Below are 14,465 nucleotides of genomic sequence, written 5' to 3'. Positions count from 1 at the left end.
CCAGACCTTGGGTGTTTAGCTTCTGCCTCCGGAGGACACACAAAGTACTACACCTAAAAGTGTAGCTCCTCCCTCTGAGCTTATACACCCCCTGGTGAGCCAGTCACAGCCAGTTTATCACTTTGTGTTCAGGAGGCATACATCCACACATGCATTCTCATATGATTTTTTTTTTTGGGAAAAAGATTGAAGAAGTGCGGGTCCACGTCTGGACTCCCGGCATATCCCTTCTCACCCCACTGTGTCGGTGGTGTTGTAAGGTTGATTTTCCAAGGCTGGAGCCTTACATGCCGTGCTCCTTCACCATCCCTCCTGGGCTCTGGATTGAAGTGGGAGCCAGCGCGGTCTCCATGCCTGGCAGGAGACCGGTCTCCGTCCACAGCCCCTTGAGGACTCTGCTGGACCGGAGCACTCATCCCCAGGGACCTGGCCCTGCGTCTCAGCAGCTAAGTACCTGAGACGTTCATATGTTGGGGGTCCATGTCCTTTATTGTATGGGGAGAGTGTGTTTGCTGTATTTGTTTTGGCATTTCCGGCGGGTGGGTCCTCTGGCTTTCGCCCGAGAACTGCGCCGATGGTGCCTGCGCGTCGGCCTCGCTGCTCAAATTTAGGCCCCGGCTTTGCCGGAGGCCTAGTTTCTGTTACCTGACTTCGCATGTCACTCATGCAGAGGGACAGGCACGGCTCCTCCCGGCGGCCGTCCTGCACAGGGGAGGGACACTCCCCACTGCTTGTGTGTGACTCCTCCCCTGCAGGTCTCTATGGCCCTCCAGATCCCGCTTTCCTACAGGGACGCCCCCGTCCCGCCCCCTCTCTTCGCTCCGGCGGCCATTTTCTTGGACAGGGCTCACTCTGCGCTGAGCCATGCTGCACTCTGCATCCCTGCTGAGGTGCTGTGCACTGGGGGTCCGGGCTTCGGGATCTGGAGGGCACACAACAACGCTTCCAGCGGTCTGGTAAGCCACAGCCGGTCTCTGGTTGTGGACCTCTGAATATACTCCCTGGGGTTCATTCTCTTTGTAGAAGCTGTTTTCCCCACTCCAGCAGCATGTCTCACACGAGGAGCAAGGCTCCAAAGCTTTATACTGCATGCGCTGCATGTAAGCTCCTGCTGCCTGAACCGAGCACCTATCCACATTGTGATGTCTGCTCTAACTTGGCGGTGCCACAGCCTGGAGTCTCACCCCCAGTGATCTCTCAGGCTGCTTCTGCACCTGTGGCTGAACCCCCGGCCTGGGTAGAGTCCTTCTCTAGGTCTATCTCCCAGTCATTTGCTGAGTCCATGGGACTTCTGTCCAGGACTTTGATGAATATGCATCAGCCCCCTTCACAGGGTGCCTCTAATGCTCTTGCAAAGGGTCCTTTAGGATCCCTATCCTCTGACCTTCGCCCACTGGAGCTCACAGAGGATTCATCATCAGGGCACAGACCCCGTCCTCCTAAGAGGCGCCGCAGGGTTTCCTCTCCCTCATCCCGCGGCTCTGGTTCAAGAGCTGACTCGCAGGATGAGGAGGATGCCTTTACAGGGGGTTCGGAGGCTAACTCCATGTGCCCCATTGATCTTTCTGAGGGTGACTCAGAACTTAGTGACTTGATTGCTTCCATTAATTCTGTACTGGATCTCAATCCGCCAGTATCAGAGGAGCAACCCTCTCTGGCAGAAAAGCACCAGTTTACCTCGCCTATGAGAGTAAAGAGTGTGTTCTTTAACCACTCCAGTTTTCAGACCGCTGTGACCAAACCCAGGGCCTATCCTGACAAACGCTTCCCAAAGCGTGGTTCTGATGACCGTTTTCCCTTTCCACCTGAGGTGGTCAAGGATTGGGCTCACTCCCCAAAGGTAGACCCTCCGGTGTCTAGGCTCTCAGCCCGGACAGTTGTGTCGGTGGCTGATGGCACTTCCCTTAGGGATGCCACTGACCGTCAGATTGACCTTCTGGCCAAATCCGTGTATGAAGCGGCGGGGCCGCGTTTTCCCCAACTTTTGCAGCAGTGTGGGCCCTCAAAGCCATCTCTGCTTCTCTAGAGGAGATGCATTCCCTCACCAGAGAATCTATGCCCGAGATGGTTACCTTAACTTCTCAAGCTTCAGCTTTTTCTTCTTATGCCATGTCTGCCATGCTAGAGGCTTCTCACCGCACTGCGGTGGCTTCAGCTAATTCCCTCGTTATCCGCAGGATCTTGTGGCTTTGAGAGTGGAAGGCAGATGCTTCTTCAAAGAAGTACCTTGCTGGGCTCTCTTTTGCTGGTTCCCGGCTGTTCGGTGAACAGCTGGATGAAATTATTAAAGAAGCTACTGGCGGGAAGAGTAATTTCATGCCACAAACCAAGACCAGGAAACCTGCCCAGGGTAGGATTCAGTCGAGGTTTCGCTCCTTTCGTTCCTCCAACTGGTCGTCCTCTAAGCCCTCCGCCTCGTCCGCTAACTCAGCTAAGGACCAGAAATCCAACTGGCGCTCAAAAGCGCGTCCACAGAAGACCGCAGGAGGTCCTGCCACTAAGGCAGCCTCCTCGTGACTCTCTGCCCGCTCCAGCAACGTCCTTAGTCGGTGGCAGGCTCTCCCACTTTGGCGACGCTTGGTTTCAACAAGTCTCCGATCAGTGGGTGAGAGATATCATCTCTCACGGCTACAGGATAGAATTTTCTTCCAGCCCGCCAAACAGAATTTTTCTCTCAACTCCCCCCTGCTCCAAGGCCGCCGCCTTCTCACAGGCCGTGGCAGCCTTGCAGGCCAATGGAGTAATTGTACCAGTTCCCGCCCGGGAACGGTTCAGAGGTTTTTACTCAAACCTCTTCCTAGTTCCCAAAAAGGACGGTACCTTCCGACCCATCCTGGATCTCAAGCTTCTCAACAAGCATGTTCGGGTGCGGCACTTTCGCATGGAGTCTCTGCGATCAGTCATTGCCTCAATGACCCAAGGGGATTTCCTGGCGTCCATCAACATCAGAGATGCCTATCTACACGTGCCAATTGCAGTTTCACACCAGCGTTGGCTACGCTTTGCAATAGGAGAAGATCATTTCCAATTCGTGGCTCTCCCCTTCGGGTTAGCCACGGCCCCTCAGGTATTCACCAAGGTCATGGCAGCAGTGATTGCGGTTCTGCACCTCCAGGGGTTGGCAGTGCTCCCTTACCTGGACGACCTTCTAGTCAAGGCTCCATCCAGCGCAGACTGTCAGCGGAGTGTCTCGCTCACTCTCGCCACTCTAGCCCAATTCGGGTGGCTTGTCAATCTTCCCAAATCCACTCTGACTCCGACCCAGAGTCTCACGTACCTAGGGATGCAGTTCGAGACTCTGCCGGCACTTGTGAAGTTGCCCTTAAACAAACAGCTGTCACTCCAGTTGGCGGTGCGCTCTCTCCTGAGGCCCCGCCGTTATACCCTCAGGCGTCTGATGCAGGTGCTGGGTCAAATGGTGGCATCCATGGAGGCTGTTCCCTTTGCCCAGTTCCATCTGCGCCCCCTGCAGCTGGACATTCTCCGCTGTTGGGACAAGCGGCCTTCCTCCTTACACAAGTTAGTGGCTCTGTCGCCACGGACCAAGAGCTCTCTTCAGTGGTGGCTTCGGCCCCTCTCCCTGTCGCAAGGGCGCTCCTTCCTGGCCCCGTCCTGGGTGATTCTCACCACGGATGCCAGTCTATCCGGCTGGGGAGCGGTATGTCTCCACCACAGAGCACAGGGCACTTGGACTCCGTCCGAGTCAGCCCTTTCAATCAATGTGCTGGAAACCAGAGCCGTGCTTCTAGCTCTCCTAGCATTTCACCACCTGCTGGCGGGCAGGCACATTCGAGTCCAGTCAGACAACGCGACAGCGGTTGCCTACATCAACCATCAAGGCGGGACACGCAGCCGCCTGGCAATGATGGAGGTACAACGCATTCTTCAATGGGCGGAGGACTCCAGGTCCACCATATCCGCAGTCCACATCCCAGGCGTGGACAACTGGGAGGCAGATTATCTCAGCCGTCAAAGCGTGGACGGTGGCGAGTGGTCCCTGCACCCGGCAGTATTTCAGTCGATCTGCCGCAAATGGGGCACTCCGGACGTGGATCTAATGGCATCCCGTCACAACAACAAAGTTCCTGTTTACGTGGCTCGCTCCCACGATCCTCAGGCCTTCGCCGCGGACGCTCTGGTTCAGGACTGGTCCCAGTTTCGTCTGTCCTACGTGTTTCCCCCTCTAGCTCTCTTGCCCAGAGTCCTGCGCAAGATCAGAATGGAGGGTCGTCGAGTCATCCTCATTGCACCGGACTGGCCCAGGCGAGCTTGGTATCCGGACCTGCTCCAACTGTCCGTAGAGATGCCGTGGCATCTCCCGGACCGTCCAGACCTACTCTCGCAAGGTCCGTTTTTCCGCCCGAATTCTGCGGCCCTCAAATTGACGGCGTGGCTCTTGAGTCCTGGATTTTGACGGCTTCTAGTATCCCCCCTGAAGTCATCTCCACTATGACTCGGGCCCGCAAGTCTTCCTCCGCTAAGATCTATCACAGGACTTGGAAAATTTTCCTGTCCTGGTGTCGCTCTACCGGCCATCCTCCTTGGCCATTCTCCTTGCCGACTCTTCTGTCTTTTCTACAGTCCGGTCTGCAGCTAGGACTGTCCCTCAACTCTCTCAAGGGACAAGTTTCGGCTCTGTCAGTTCTGTTCCAGCGGCGTCTCGCTCGGCTGGCTCAGGTCCGCACCTTCATGCAGGGCGCGTCTCACATCATTCCGCCTTACCGGCGGCCCTTGGACCCCTGGGACCTTAACTTGGTTCTCACGGTCTTGCAGAAACCCCCCTTTGAGCCTCTTAGGGAGGTTTCTTTGTATCGTCTTTCACAGAAAGTGGCCTTTCTGGTTGCCATAACTTATCTCAGGAGAGTCTCTGATTTGGCTGCGCTCTCCTCGGAGTCACCTTTTTTAGTCTTTCATCAAGACAAGGTGGTTCTCCGTCCGACTCCGGACTTTCTTCCTAAGGTGGTCTCTCCCTTCTACCTTAACCAGGACATTACCTTACCTTCCTTTGGTCCGGCCCCTGTTCATCGCTTTGAAAAAGCTCTACATACTCTAGATCTGGTGCGTGCTCTCCGGATCTATGTGTCTCGCACCGCTGCGCTTAGGTGGTGCACCTCTCTTTTTGTGCTAACTACAGGTCGGCGCAAGGGCCTCCCTGCTTCTAAGCCGACCTTAGCCCGTTGGATTAGGTCGACCATTTCGGACGCCTATCAGAGTACGCAGGCGCCTCCCCCGCCGGGGATCAAAGCACACTCGACCAGAGCTGTCGGTGCCTCTTGGGATTTTAGGCACCAGGCTACGGCTCAACAAGTCTGTCAGGCTGCCACTTGGGCTAGCCTGCATACCTTCTCGAAGCACTACCAAGTGCATGCTCATGCTTCGGCAGATGCGAGCTTGGGCAGACGCATCCTTCAGGCGGCGGTCGCCCATTTGTGAAGTTAGGTTCTGCCTACTTCTTAGTATTTTCTGTTTATTTCCCACCCAGGGACTGCTTTGGAACGTCCCAAGGTCTGGGTCTCCCAAAGGAACGATAAAGAAAAAGAGAATTTTGTTTACTTACCGTAAATTCTTTTTCTTATAGTTCCGTCTTGGGAGACCCAGCACCCTCCCTGTTGCCTGTTGGCAATTTCCTTGTTCCACGTGTTTTCACCGGCTGTTGTCGTGGACAGAGTCTCCGGTTGTTCCGGCTCTTGCTCTGTTCTACTTGTGGGTGGCTATTCTCCTTCAGCTTTTGCACTAAACTGGCTTTGACTGCCTCACCAGGGGGTGTATAAGCTCAGAGGGAGGAGCTACACTTTTAGGTGTAGTACTTTGTGTGTCCTCCGGAGGCAGAAGCTAAACACCCATGGTCTGGGTCTCCCAATACGGAACTATAAGAAAAAGAATTTACGGTAAGTAAACAAAATTCTCTTTTTATTTTTTTTTTATTTTTTTTTAAGTATAGCCACTTATAGCTGTTAAGAAAGGGATGTCTAGTAATGGATACGTACATCACATATCATGAATTGTTACTTAGAAGATGTGACGGGCATCATCTGTAGGTTGTCTAGCTGTAATGATTGCGTTCTGTTCTAGGGATGCCTCGTTCGGTACCTGTAATTTTCATCTAACGCTCCTCGGCTGTTTCTATGCTGTGCACAAGGTGAGTTGTCAGAGATGTCACCATTGCTGGATCGGTGATGGACGCGATCAGAGGAATTTGGTTCTCACATTGGCCATTCTAGATGAGATTTACATTGTACTAAGGAAAATGCTTTTAATCACTAAATGTGTGAAACTGACATGAAATAATTGTATTTGGTGTCCTCCTCCCTCTTTTCTCACTTGTACTTTTTTTATTGTAGTTTACAATTTGTCCAGCTACCCCTCAATATAACATATATGCTATATCCAGGGAAATATGGCAAAAGAAATGTCTGCTGAGTCAATGTCTCTTAATGTTTTTTTTCTGGGTTTTTTAGTTGTTTTTTTTTTTTTAATACTTGTATATTTTTTTATTGTAGGCATTGCAGTATGAATTCTTTGATTTTAGCACATTTGACCTGGAGGAATACCAGCACTATGAGGTGAGGTTTCAGTAAAGAGCTTTCACAGAAGCTAGATTTTCAGTAAATAATCATTTGGATCACATGAAGCTTCTAAACAAGACTATTTTTGTTCATTATTGTCTCTTCTTTTTCATCAGAGAGCTGAAAACGGAGACTTCAACTGGATAGTTCCAAAGAAATTTCTGGCTTTCAGCGGACCCCATCACAAAAGTAAAATGGATAATGGTATGTCGTCATGTCTCTCTTTTTTTCTGTGTTGGACCCCAGACAAAGCAATTGCGAAACGCGTGTCGGGTGGGTGAGCCCTTACCGCTGATTATTATTACCCACCAGTATTTGACTATTGCTTTACTCTCTCTTCTTACTTTTTTTTTTTTTTTTTTTATCAATTTTAGTTCATTATTGAATTTAACAATTTTTAGGGAGATCTATAATATAATACAGATTTTCTCAATGCTGAAATCGAAGATGACAGTTGGTGCTCATAAAGTTCTCTAACTTGCAGTAGAAAGTGTCTGCCTCTAGGCTCCCGCCACTTCTTCCTCTTTTCTCCATACAAATGTAACTGCACCAACTGTCATCTCTCTTAGTAATGAAAGTCTTCACCAAACACAGATTTCACCCATGAATTGGGAATTTTGGAAATGACTGATCAGTTCGGGTGGAGAGAGAAGTAATTATGTCTGATTAGCTATATTACAAATTTGTTTTTTGGGTTTTTTTTTTTTGTTTTTTTTATTTACATTTGTACAATTGATTTATGGAAAAAAAAATTAAAACATTTAGTCTATTATTTATTGGTTCCTCGTATATGTGTAATATACTTTGTACGGGGGGATTATTTTTGGTTCACCCATTTTAGCTCAAGGGTTTGTCTGTATGGTTAAATGCTTTAGAATATGTTTTTTTATTAAATCTACTATGTAATATGATCTACACTGGCCCTGTATCCTCACTGGATTGGCTGCATTAAAGCTTAAAGTGGATAAGGGTATGCCGTTATCAACCTTTTGGTTCCCTATTTGATAAGGGTTTTTGTTTTATGTTTTTCTGACACACACACACACACACACACACATACACACATACACACATACATACATACATACATACATACATACATACATACATACATACATACATACATACATTAAAATATATATATATAATATTGTGTGCATTCAGGAGCATATTCCTTCCCCTCCTTTCAGGGTACCCCCAACATGCTCCCGAAGCCTACTTCCAATACTTCAGAGAACACAACGTCACTACAATCATTCGCCTGAATAAGAAAATGTATGATGCCAAGCGGTTTACAGATGCCGGCTTTGAACATCACGACCTGTTCTTTGTTGATGGAAGTACGCCAAGTGATGCCATAGTGAAGAAGTTCCTGAACATCTGTGAGAATGCAGAAGGTGCTATAGCTGTCCATTGCAAAGGTGAGTACTGGTGCCTAGTATGTCATAGAGTAGCCTATATTTCCATTTCATTTCCGTATTGTTTCCTGTGGTTGGTTACAACCTGTCAGGTGCAATATGCACCCAGAACCACGAGCAGTTCTGGGTGTATATTGCTAATCCCTGCCTAACCATCCCTGTATACACTAGCATAGATAAAGAGATCTTTAGAAAAAGTATTTGTAAAGATCGTTTATTATCTGCTAATGAGGCCAGCGACTAGTCGCATGGGCATGAGTTCCCTTGGCTAGTCGGCCCACATAGCATGGTATCACGCCCCTGTAAGTGTACTAACATGTTAATGAATGTGCAGCGACGCCGCACATACCTCACTCTTGATGACGGCCAGCAGAGGATGGATGCGCACTGCACATGATCATGAATCCTAGCACTTCCAGTCTTGCGCACTGTACCTCACTGAATCAGGGAAGCTTACACCCGGCATCAGTTTAGTGTACATAATCTGAAGTGCTAGGGACTCCAATCATGCGCACTGCGCATCATCCTCTGTCGGCCGCCATCAAGAGTAAGGTATTACGGCGTCGCTGCACCTTCATTAGCATGTTAGCACGCCCCTGTGGGTGTACTAACATGCTATGTGGGCTAAATAGCCAGCGGAAGTGACGCCCTCATGACTAGACCCTGGCCTCATTAGCATATAATATACGCTCTTTAGAAATACTTTTTCTAAAGGTCTTTGTCTATGCTAGTGTATACAGGTACAGTTAGGCAGGGATTAGCAATATGCACCCAGAACTGCCCGTGGTTCTGGGTGTATATTGCACCTGACAGGTTCCCTTTAATTCATACAGGAGCTACCAGATATATAAAGGCCTATTTTTTATAGTTTTGATGTAAATGTTGTTTTTCAGCTGGTCTAGGTAGGACGGGTACGCTGATAGCATGTTACATGATGAAGCATTATAGAATGAATGCTGCGGAAACCATCGCTTGGATCCGAATATGTAGACCCGGCTCTGTGATTGGACCTCAGCAACAGTTCCTGGTTGAGTAAGTTCTGCTTATGGATGAAATGTGTTTTTGTCACAATGCGGGCGATTTATGACTGTTCTACATTTTCACTGCGTGACATTAGATAAAACTGGCAGAAACTGCTCCAAATGTTTCACTCTGGCACACACTATATCTGTTGCATAGACTGTTTTCTTTATTGATGCCAATGGGGTACTAATAAAACAAATATTAACCCCTTCACCACCAATGACGTATCTATGCATCATTGGTCATGTATTTCGCTTTAATGCTGGCTCGCGCAGCTGTTCTGGTGGTAGTTAGATCACGCTGCCAAACTCTGACAGCGCGACGTAACACATGCTGGGTTGAATTGTGCAATTCCCCGCTGCCATCCGCAGTCCCGTGACACGATTACAGGGTGCCGACGGGTTGTCATGACAGCCGTGGCTCTGCTGATGACCCCTGTCGCCATCCTGACACAGTTTCTGTGAATGCCGGCAGAGCGCCGACACTTACAGGAGATCAGCATTTCTGTTGTTAAGAGGGATGCTAAAGCATCGCTCTGACCAGGAGAAGCAATATGACAATGCAGGTTTCTAGTCCCCTAAGGGGGACTAGTAAATCCAGTAAAGGTTTAAAATATGAAAAATAAAACCCTAAAATTTGCATTGCAAACAACCAAAAATAGCAGCTGCACTCCAATAAAGGCTGCCCTGATAATCATGATGATCAGCCTATTAGCAGGGCACAACCCAGAAAAATAGTACTAACGACATAGCCGACTGGTCTAGATCACTCCAGTTGCTAAAGTACAGTAAAATTAGACATATACTTGCCAACCATGTGGCTTGGCTGTTCAGGAGCATCATGAGTTGAAATTTACACTGGAAGCCATGTCTCTCGTCTTGTGACTACTGACACCTGCAAGTCCCTTCCAAAGAACACCTGCATTTTGTCTATTTTAAAGGGAATCTGTCAGCAGGTTTTTGTTATGTAATCTGAAAACCGCATGCTGTAGGGGTCAAAATATTGAATTCAGCAATGCGCCTCTCTTATCAAGCCGCCTGCTGTTGTTTTATTTGCACTGATTGTTTCAGCATCAGGACCTTATCATTGCTCAGACTACATTGCCTTGTGCCTGGTAGTCTGACGTGTCAACTCTTGTGCTGAGCAGCTCATTGTCTATAAACATTGTACATAGACAACCTGGAGTGAGCGGGGTTAGCTTTCTCAGCTCTGTTGCACTCTAAATCTAAAAACTCTGATTTTATCAGAACCGCTGCACCCAGTAAACTAAGTGATACATTGTTGGATTCAAGTTTTCTCTGCCTACTTATGTTGCTCTCAGATAAGGTTGCAAAAACCTGCTGACAGATTCCCTTTAATGCCAGTGTAAAATCACTCTTTTGCTGCTGTTGCAGGCAGATGCTGACTAGGCAGTACAGCCAGCATCTGCTGGGTATGGGGGAGCTTAGTTCTTTAGCTTGCTCCTTACATCCACGCCCAATATAGGACATAATGTCCTACGTCGGGAAGGGATTTATTGCAGTTTAAAATGGTAAATGGTCGACCAAAGGTTCTACTGATCTCCACCTTTTAGGGTTCAGTCTCCTAATGTGGCTATGACTCTGGTCTTGCCTTACTTTTCTAAAATTGTCACAAAATTGCTTTGTTATAACACAATTGCTCATAAAAAGCACACAATAAGACTGCTACTGGTGAATGAACCTTCAGAGTAGGACTGCAGCTATGATAGTAATCTGTACATAAGACCTCCATGAGTGGTACTGTTACGGGACAGATCCTGAAGAAGTTCAATGGCCATGTAAGTGGATTCTTTCTATTCACTCGCCAATAGACAAGTTACCGGTATAAAACACCATTCTCTCTGGTTCAGATCTGAATTCTTCATCCTGGCTCCCATACTTTCCGCCGTCTCCTCTGTGTGACTCCATTATAACTTGAATTAACCCAAAGTATACTGATGCTTTACAAGCTGGGATGCGTCTCATGGCGTTTCATAATGGGTAACTATCAGAAAAGGCGCATCCTTTCATGGCGGCTGTATCCTGTTGCATGTGATCACTCACTGCGAGATATGGTACGCGAGATATCTGGTCATATCCCAGCCACATTGTCAAGATGATGGATTCCAAAACCTATCTTTTCTTTTAAGACCAAGTTTGTATGTCAGCTTTTCCTCTCATTGGCCCTCCTTTGCCACTTTCTTTGTTGTCTTTTCATGTAAACATTCAACTACAAGCTATAAAGCCTCAATAAAACCTGATTGTGAGCATGTTGTATATATTTTACAGAAAACAAATGAGCCTTTGGAATGAAGGTGACATTTATCGCAAAAAGAGGAGAGAGCAAGAAAATGGGAACAACATAGCAGTAACATTTATTCTCTCTGGGGTGGACGATATTTCACTCCATGACGATCTGGGCAAAGCTTCTGGTAAAGAAGACATTGCGCTGGTAAGTCCATGGGAAGCGTGCACAGCGTCTTCAGCGTGTAGACATCGGCTTTGCGTTAGACATTCTCATCTGCATGCATTTTTCATGGTCCAATTCTGAAAACTCCATTTGCTGCTTGTAGAAAGACGTGTGACAACTGCTTGCAGCACATTTCAATTAATTGCATATTTCTCAGAATTATATACACATACACAGTACTGTGGGAAAAATGCAGTTTGGTAATTGGTAAACATAAACATTTTTTTTCTACTTTTTAAAGCATTCTTCCTTTGCAGCATTTTGTCCATAAACAAATACATTGGACACTTATTAGGCAACATGGATTTCTGATGATTAATTTTATTATTGAACAACTACAGTGTGGTCCGTCAATTCAGAAGGCAACAGCCGTTTCGCGCTATGGGTAGTGCTTGCTTCAACGAGTCCGTCTGCTGTCACCGCACCCCCCCCCTCCTCCCCGTTATTTTGTAACAATGTCTGCAACCACAGAATAAAAAATCTTTGCCGACTACCCGAGTGTGCTACCGCTTCTCTATACTGGAATATCTAGATAGATAGAGAGAGGATATAATACATATAATAAGAAAAACTATAGATAGAGATATATATATATATATATATATATATATATCTATCTATCTCTATCTATTACTGTGCTGATATCTTACAAATGTGCTCATGCTATGTACTACTTTCTGTGAGGTAAAACCTCTCCCTACCTTTTTAAAAACAATGGTTTACCTCACAGAAAGGATCAACATTGATCTTGTGTTGTTCTGTCCGTAGAGTCTCTTCTGCTTCCTCCCTTAGTGCATGGTCAGACACTGCCATTACACAGTACATATCAGGGACACATTTCTAAAATTCTCTCTGCACAGGAACACTTGTTTTAACACAACACATCTAATCTTGCAACTTATTTTTTTATTCCAAGACCTATTTTGATTAAAATGTTCTTTTTTTGTTTTGTCTGTAAGACAACCCCACTAAGGTCTTTACTGGCTATACAAGTAGAGGGGGTACTGTAATGCACACATTGATGATACATTGCCTACATAAAAATCATGGGTTTTCTTGAAAGATGCACACTTTTATTTTTTTTTTTTCCCCTGTACTATTGCTTGAAGGAAATTAATTTTGAAAACTGGTATTAGGTTTGGGAGTTTATTTTGAGTCCATCTTCATCCTGAAATAGTTCAACTTTAATAATACCAGCCCATAACACAACACTACCCAGCCTCCATCTTGCTTATCAGTTTCAATAGGTCTGCATACCTCTGTAAGACTTGTAACAATTTTTGACTTTTCAGAGTTGGTTAAATCTTTTTTTTGGCCATTTTATCTGAGGAAAACAAGCTGCCTAATAACTGTACACCTTGATAAATGGTGTTCATATACTTAGATAACACTCTCCCTTATTACAGAAATACACATCACCTGATCTGCTTTATCCAATAAGAATTCACGTTTCTACAGCTTGGAGTTGGAAAATTTGCATATTAATGATATGATCAATGCCTGATAAGTGTGCACAGTGTACTATATAAATATAGTGTGTGTGTGTGTGTGTGTGTGTGTGAGAGAGACATAATGTGTGTATTGATACCTCAATTATATTTTACTGTAATGTCGGGTTAGCTATCCGTTGCTTAAAGGGAACCTGTCACCAGTTTTTGTTTTGGGGCTGTGGCCACCACCACCCGGCTCTTTTATATGCAGCATTCTAACATACTGTATATAAGAGCCCAGGCCGCTGTGTAGAACATAAAAATGACTTTATAATACTCACCTAAACAGGCGGTGTGGTGGAGTTGGATCAGATGGGCGTCTTCATTCTCCGGTGACGGCGCCTCCTCTTTCAGCCATCTTTGTCGTCCTTCTGAAGCCAGGGTGCATGACGCGTCCTACGTTATCCACACTCGCCAACATTGAGGTCCTGCGCAGGAGCACTTTAATCTGCCCTCAGTAGGGCAGATCAAAGTATTGTAGTGCGCCTGCGCGGGATTAGCTAATGTGTACGACATAGGACGTGTCATGCACACAGGCTTCAGAAGGAGGACGAAGATGGCCGAAAGAGGAGGCGCCGCACCCAGAGAAAGGAGACGCCCATATGACCCAACTCCACCGCAGCGGCCGTTTTAGGTGAGTATTATAAAGTGCTTTTTACGTTCTACCCAGCTGCCTGGGCTGTTATATACAGCATGTTAGAATGCTGTATATAAGAGCCCGGTGGTGGTGGCCACAGCTTATAGGCCCCAAATCTGCTGACCGGTTCCCTTTAGATTGACAAGAAAAGGATCTTATCAAAATAATACCTTTTGGGGAAGCTTTCCTTTGTTCTGGCAGAATCCATTCACTTCCTTGGCAAAAAATTGAAAATCCCCACACTGTTTATGGTATCGAGTCCTGGTCCTACCGTGGATCTAATGACCCAAGTTGCCAGCATCACAGATTCTTATATACCGTATTTTTCGGACTATAAGATGCACTTTTTTTCCCCCCCAAATGTTGGAAAGTGTGTGTGTGTGGGGGGGTGCGTCCGAATGTAGGGCTGCAGGGAATGAGGTTGCTGCGGTGGAGTGGGTCATCGGCAGCATAGGCAAGCTGTAGCAGCCTGCCGTGACCACGTGGGCCTGCTCAGTTCATATGCACGCCCATCCTCCTGCCCATCATCTCTCAGCGCTGAAGTCGGTGCTGACAGGTGGGCGGGATGATGGGCGGGGGGTGCGCACATAGTAAAGAGCCGGCCCGCGTGATCACCCCTGGCAACCACAGCCTGGAGTGAGTGAGCATGTGTGGCTATATTCACTGCCCCACGCGTATCATCATCAGCGCGGGGGGCAGTGAATAAGTATACTCACTAGCCACCATTCCCTGCAGCATCATGATGTCCTCCTGTCTGCCGGCCCACTGATCTGTGTAGAGAACGGTGAGCACAGCGATGACGTCATCCCTGTGCGCACTGCTAGTCTCCACACACATCAGCGAGCCGGCAGACAAGAGGACA

At 47.2% G+C, this 14,465-nt stretch overlaps 1 protein-coding gene across 7 annotated transcripts in view; it reads left to right on the top strand.

Moving 5' to 3' along the window:
• The window catches only part of CDC14B (cell division cycle 14B), a 133,535-nt gene that overhangs the window by 80,350 nt on the left and 38,720 nt on the right, over positions 1–14,465 (top strand). For all 7 annotated transcript variants that reach the window (XM_075318727.1, XM_075318713.1, XM_075318735.1 and 4 more), the window contains exons 6-11: positions 6,073–6,139; positions 6,501–6,563; positions 6,683–6,770; positions 7,757–7,987; positions 8,878–9,016; positions 11,296–11,458. In XM_075318727.1, coding sequence (XP_075174842.1) covers positions 6,073–6,139; positions 6,501–6,563; positions 6,683–6,770; positions 7,757–7,987; positions 8,878–9,016; positions 11,296–11,458 — 751 coding nt within the window. The remainder of the gene's footprint in view (positions 1–6,072; positions 6,140–6,500; positions 6,564–6,682; positions 6,771–7,756; positions 7,988–8,877; positions 9,017–11,295; positions 11,459–14,465) is intronic.

The sequence above is a fragment of the Anomaloglossus baeobatrachus genome, chromosome 1 (assembly GCF_048569485.1).
Source record: "Anomaloglossus baeobatrachus isolate aAnoBae1 chromosome 1, aAnoBae1.hap1, whole genome shotgun sequence".
Classification (NCBI taxonomy): domain Eukaryota; kingdom Metazoa; phylum Chordata; class Amphibia; order Anura; family Aromobatidae; genus Anomaloglossus; species Anomaloglossus baeobatrachus.
The sequence above is the reverse complement of the archived record's forward strand: the minus strand, read 5'-3'. Positions and strand labels throughout refer to the sequence as shown.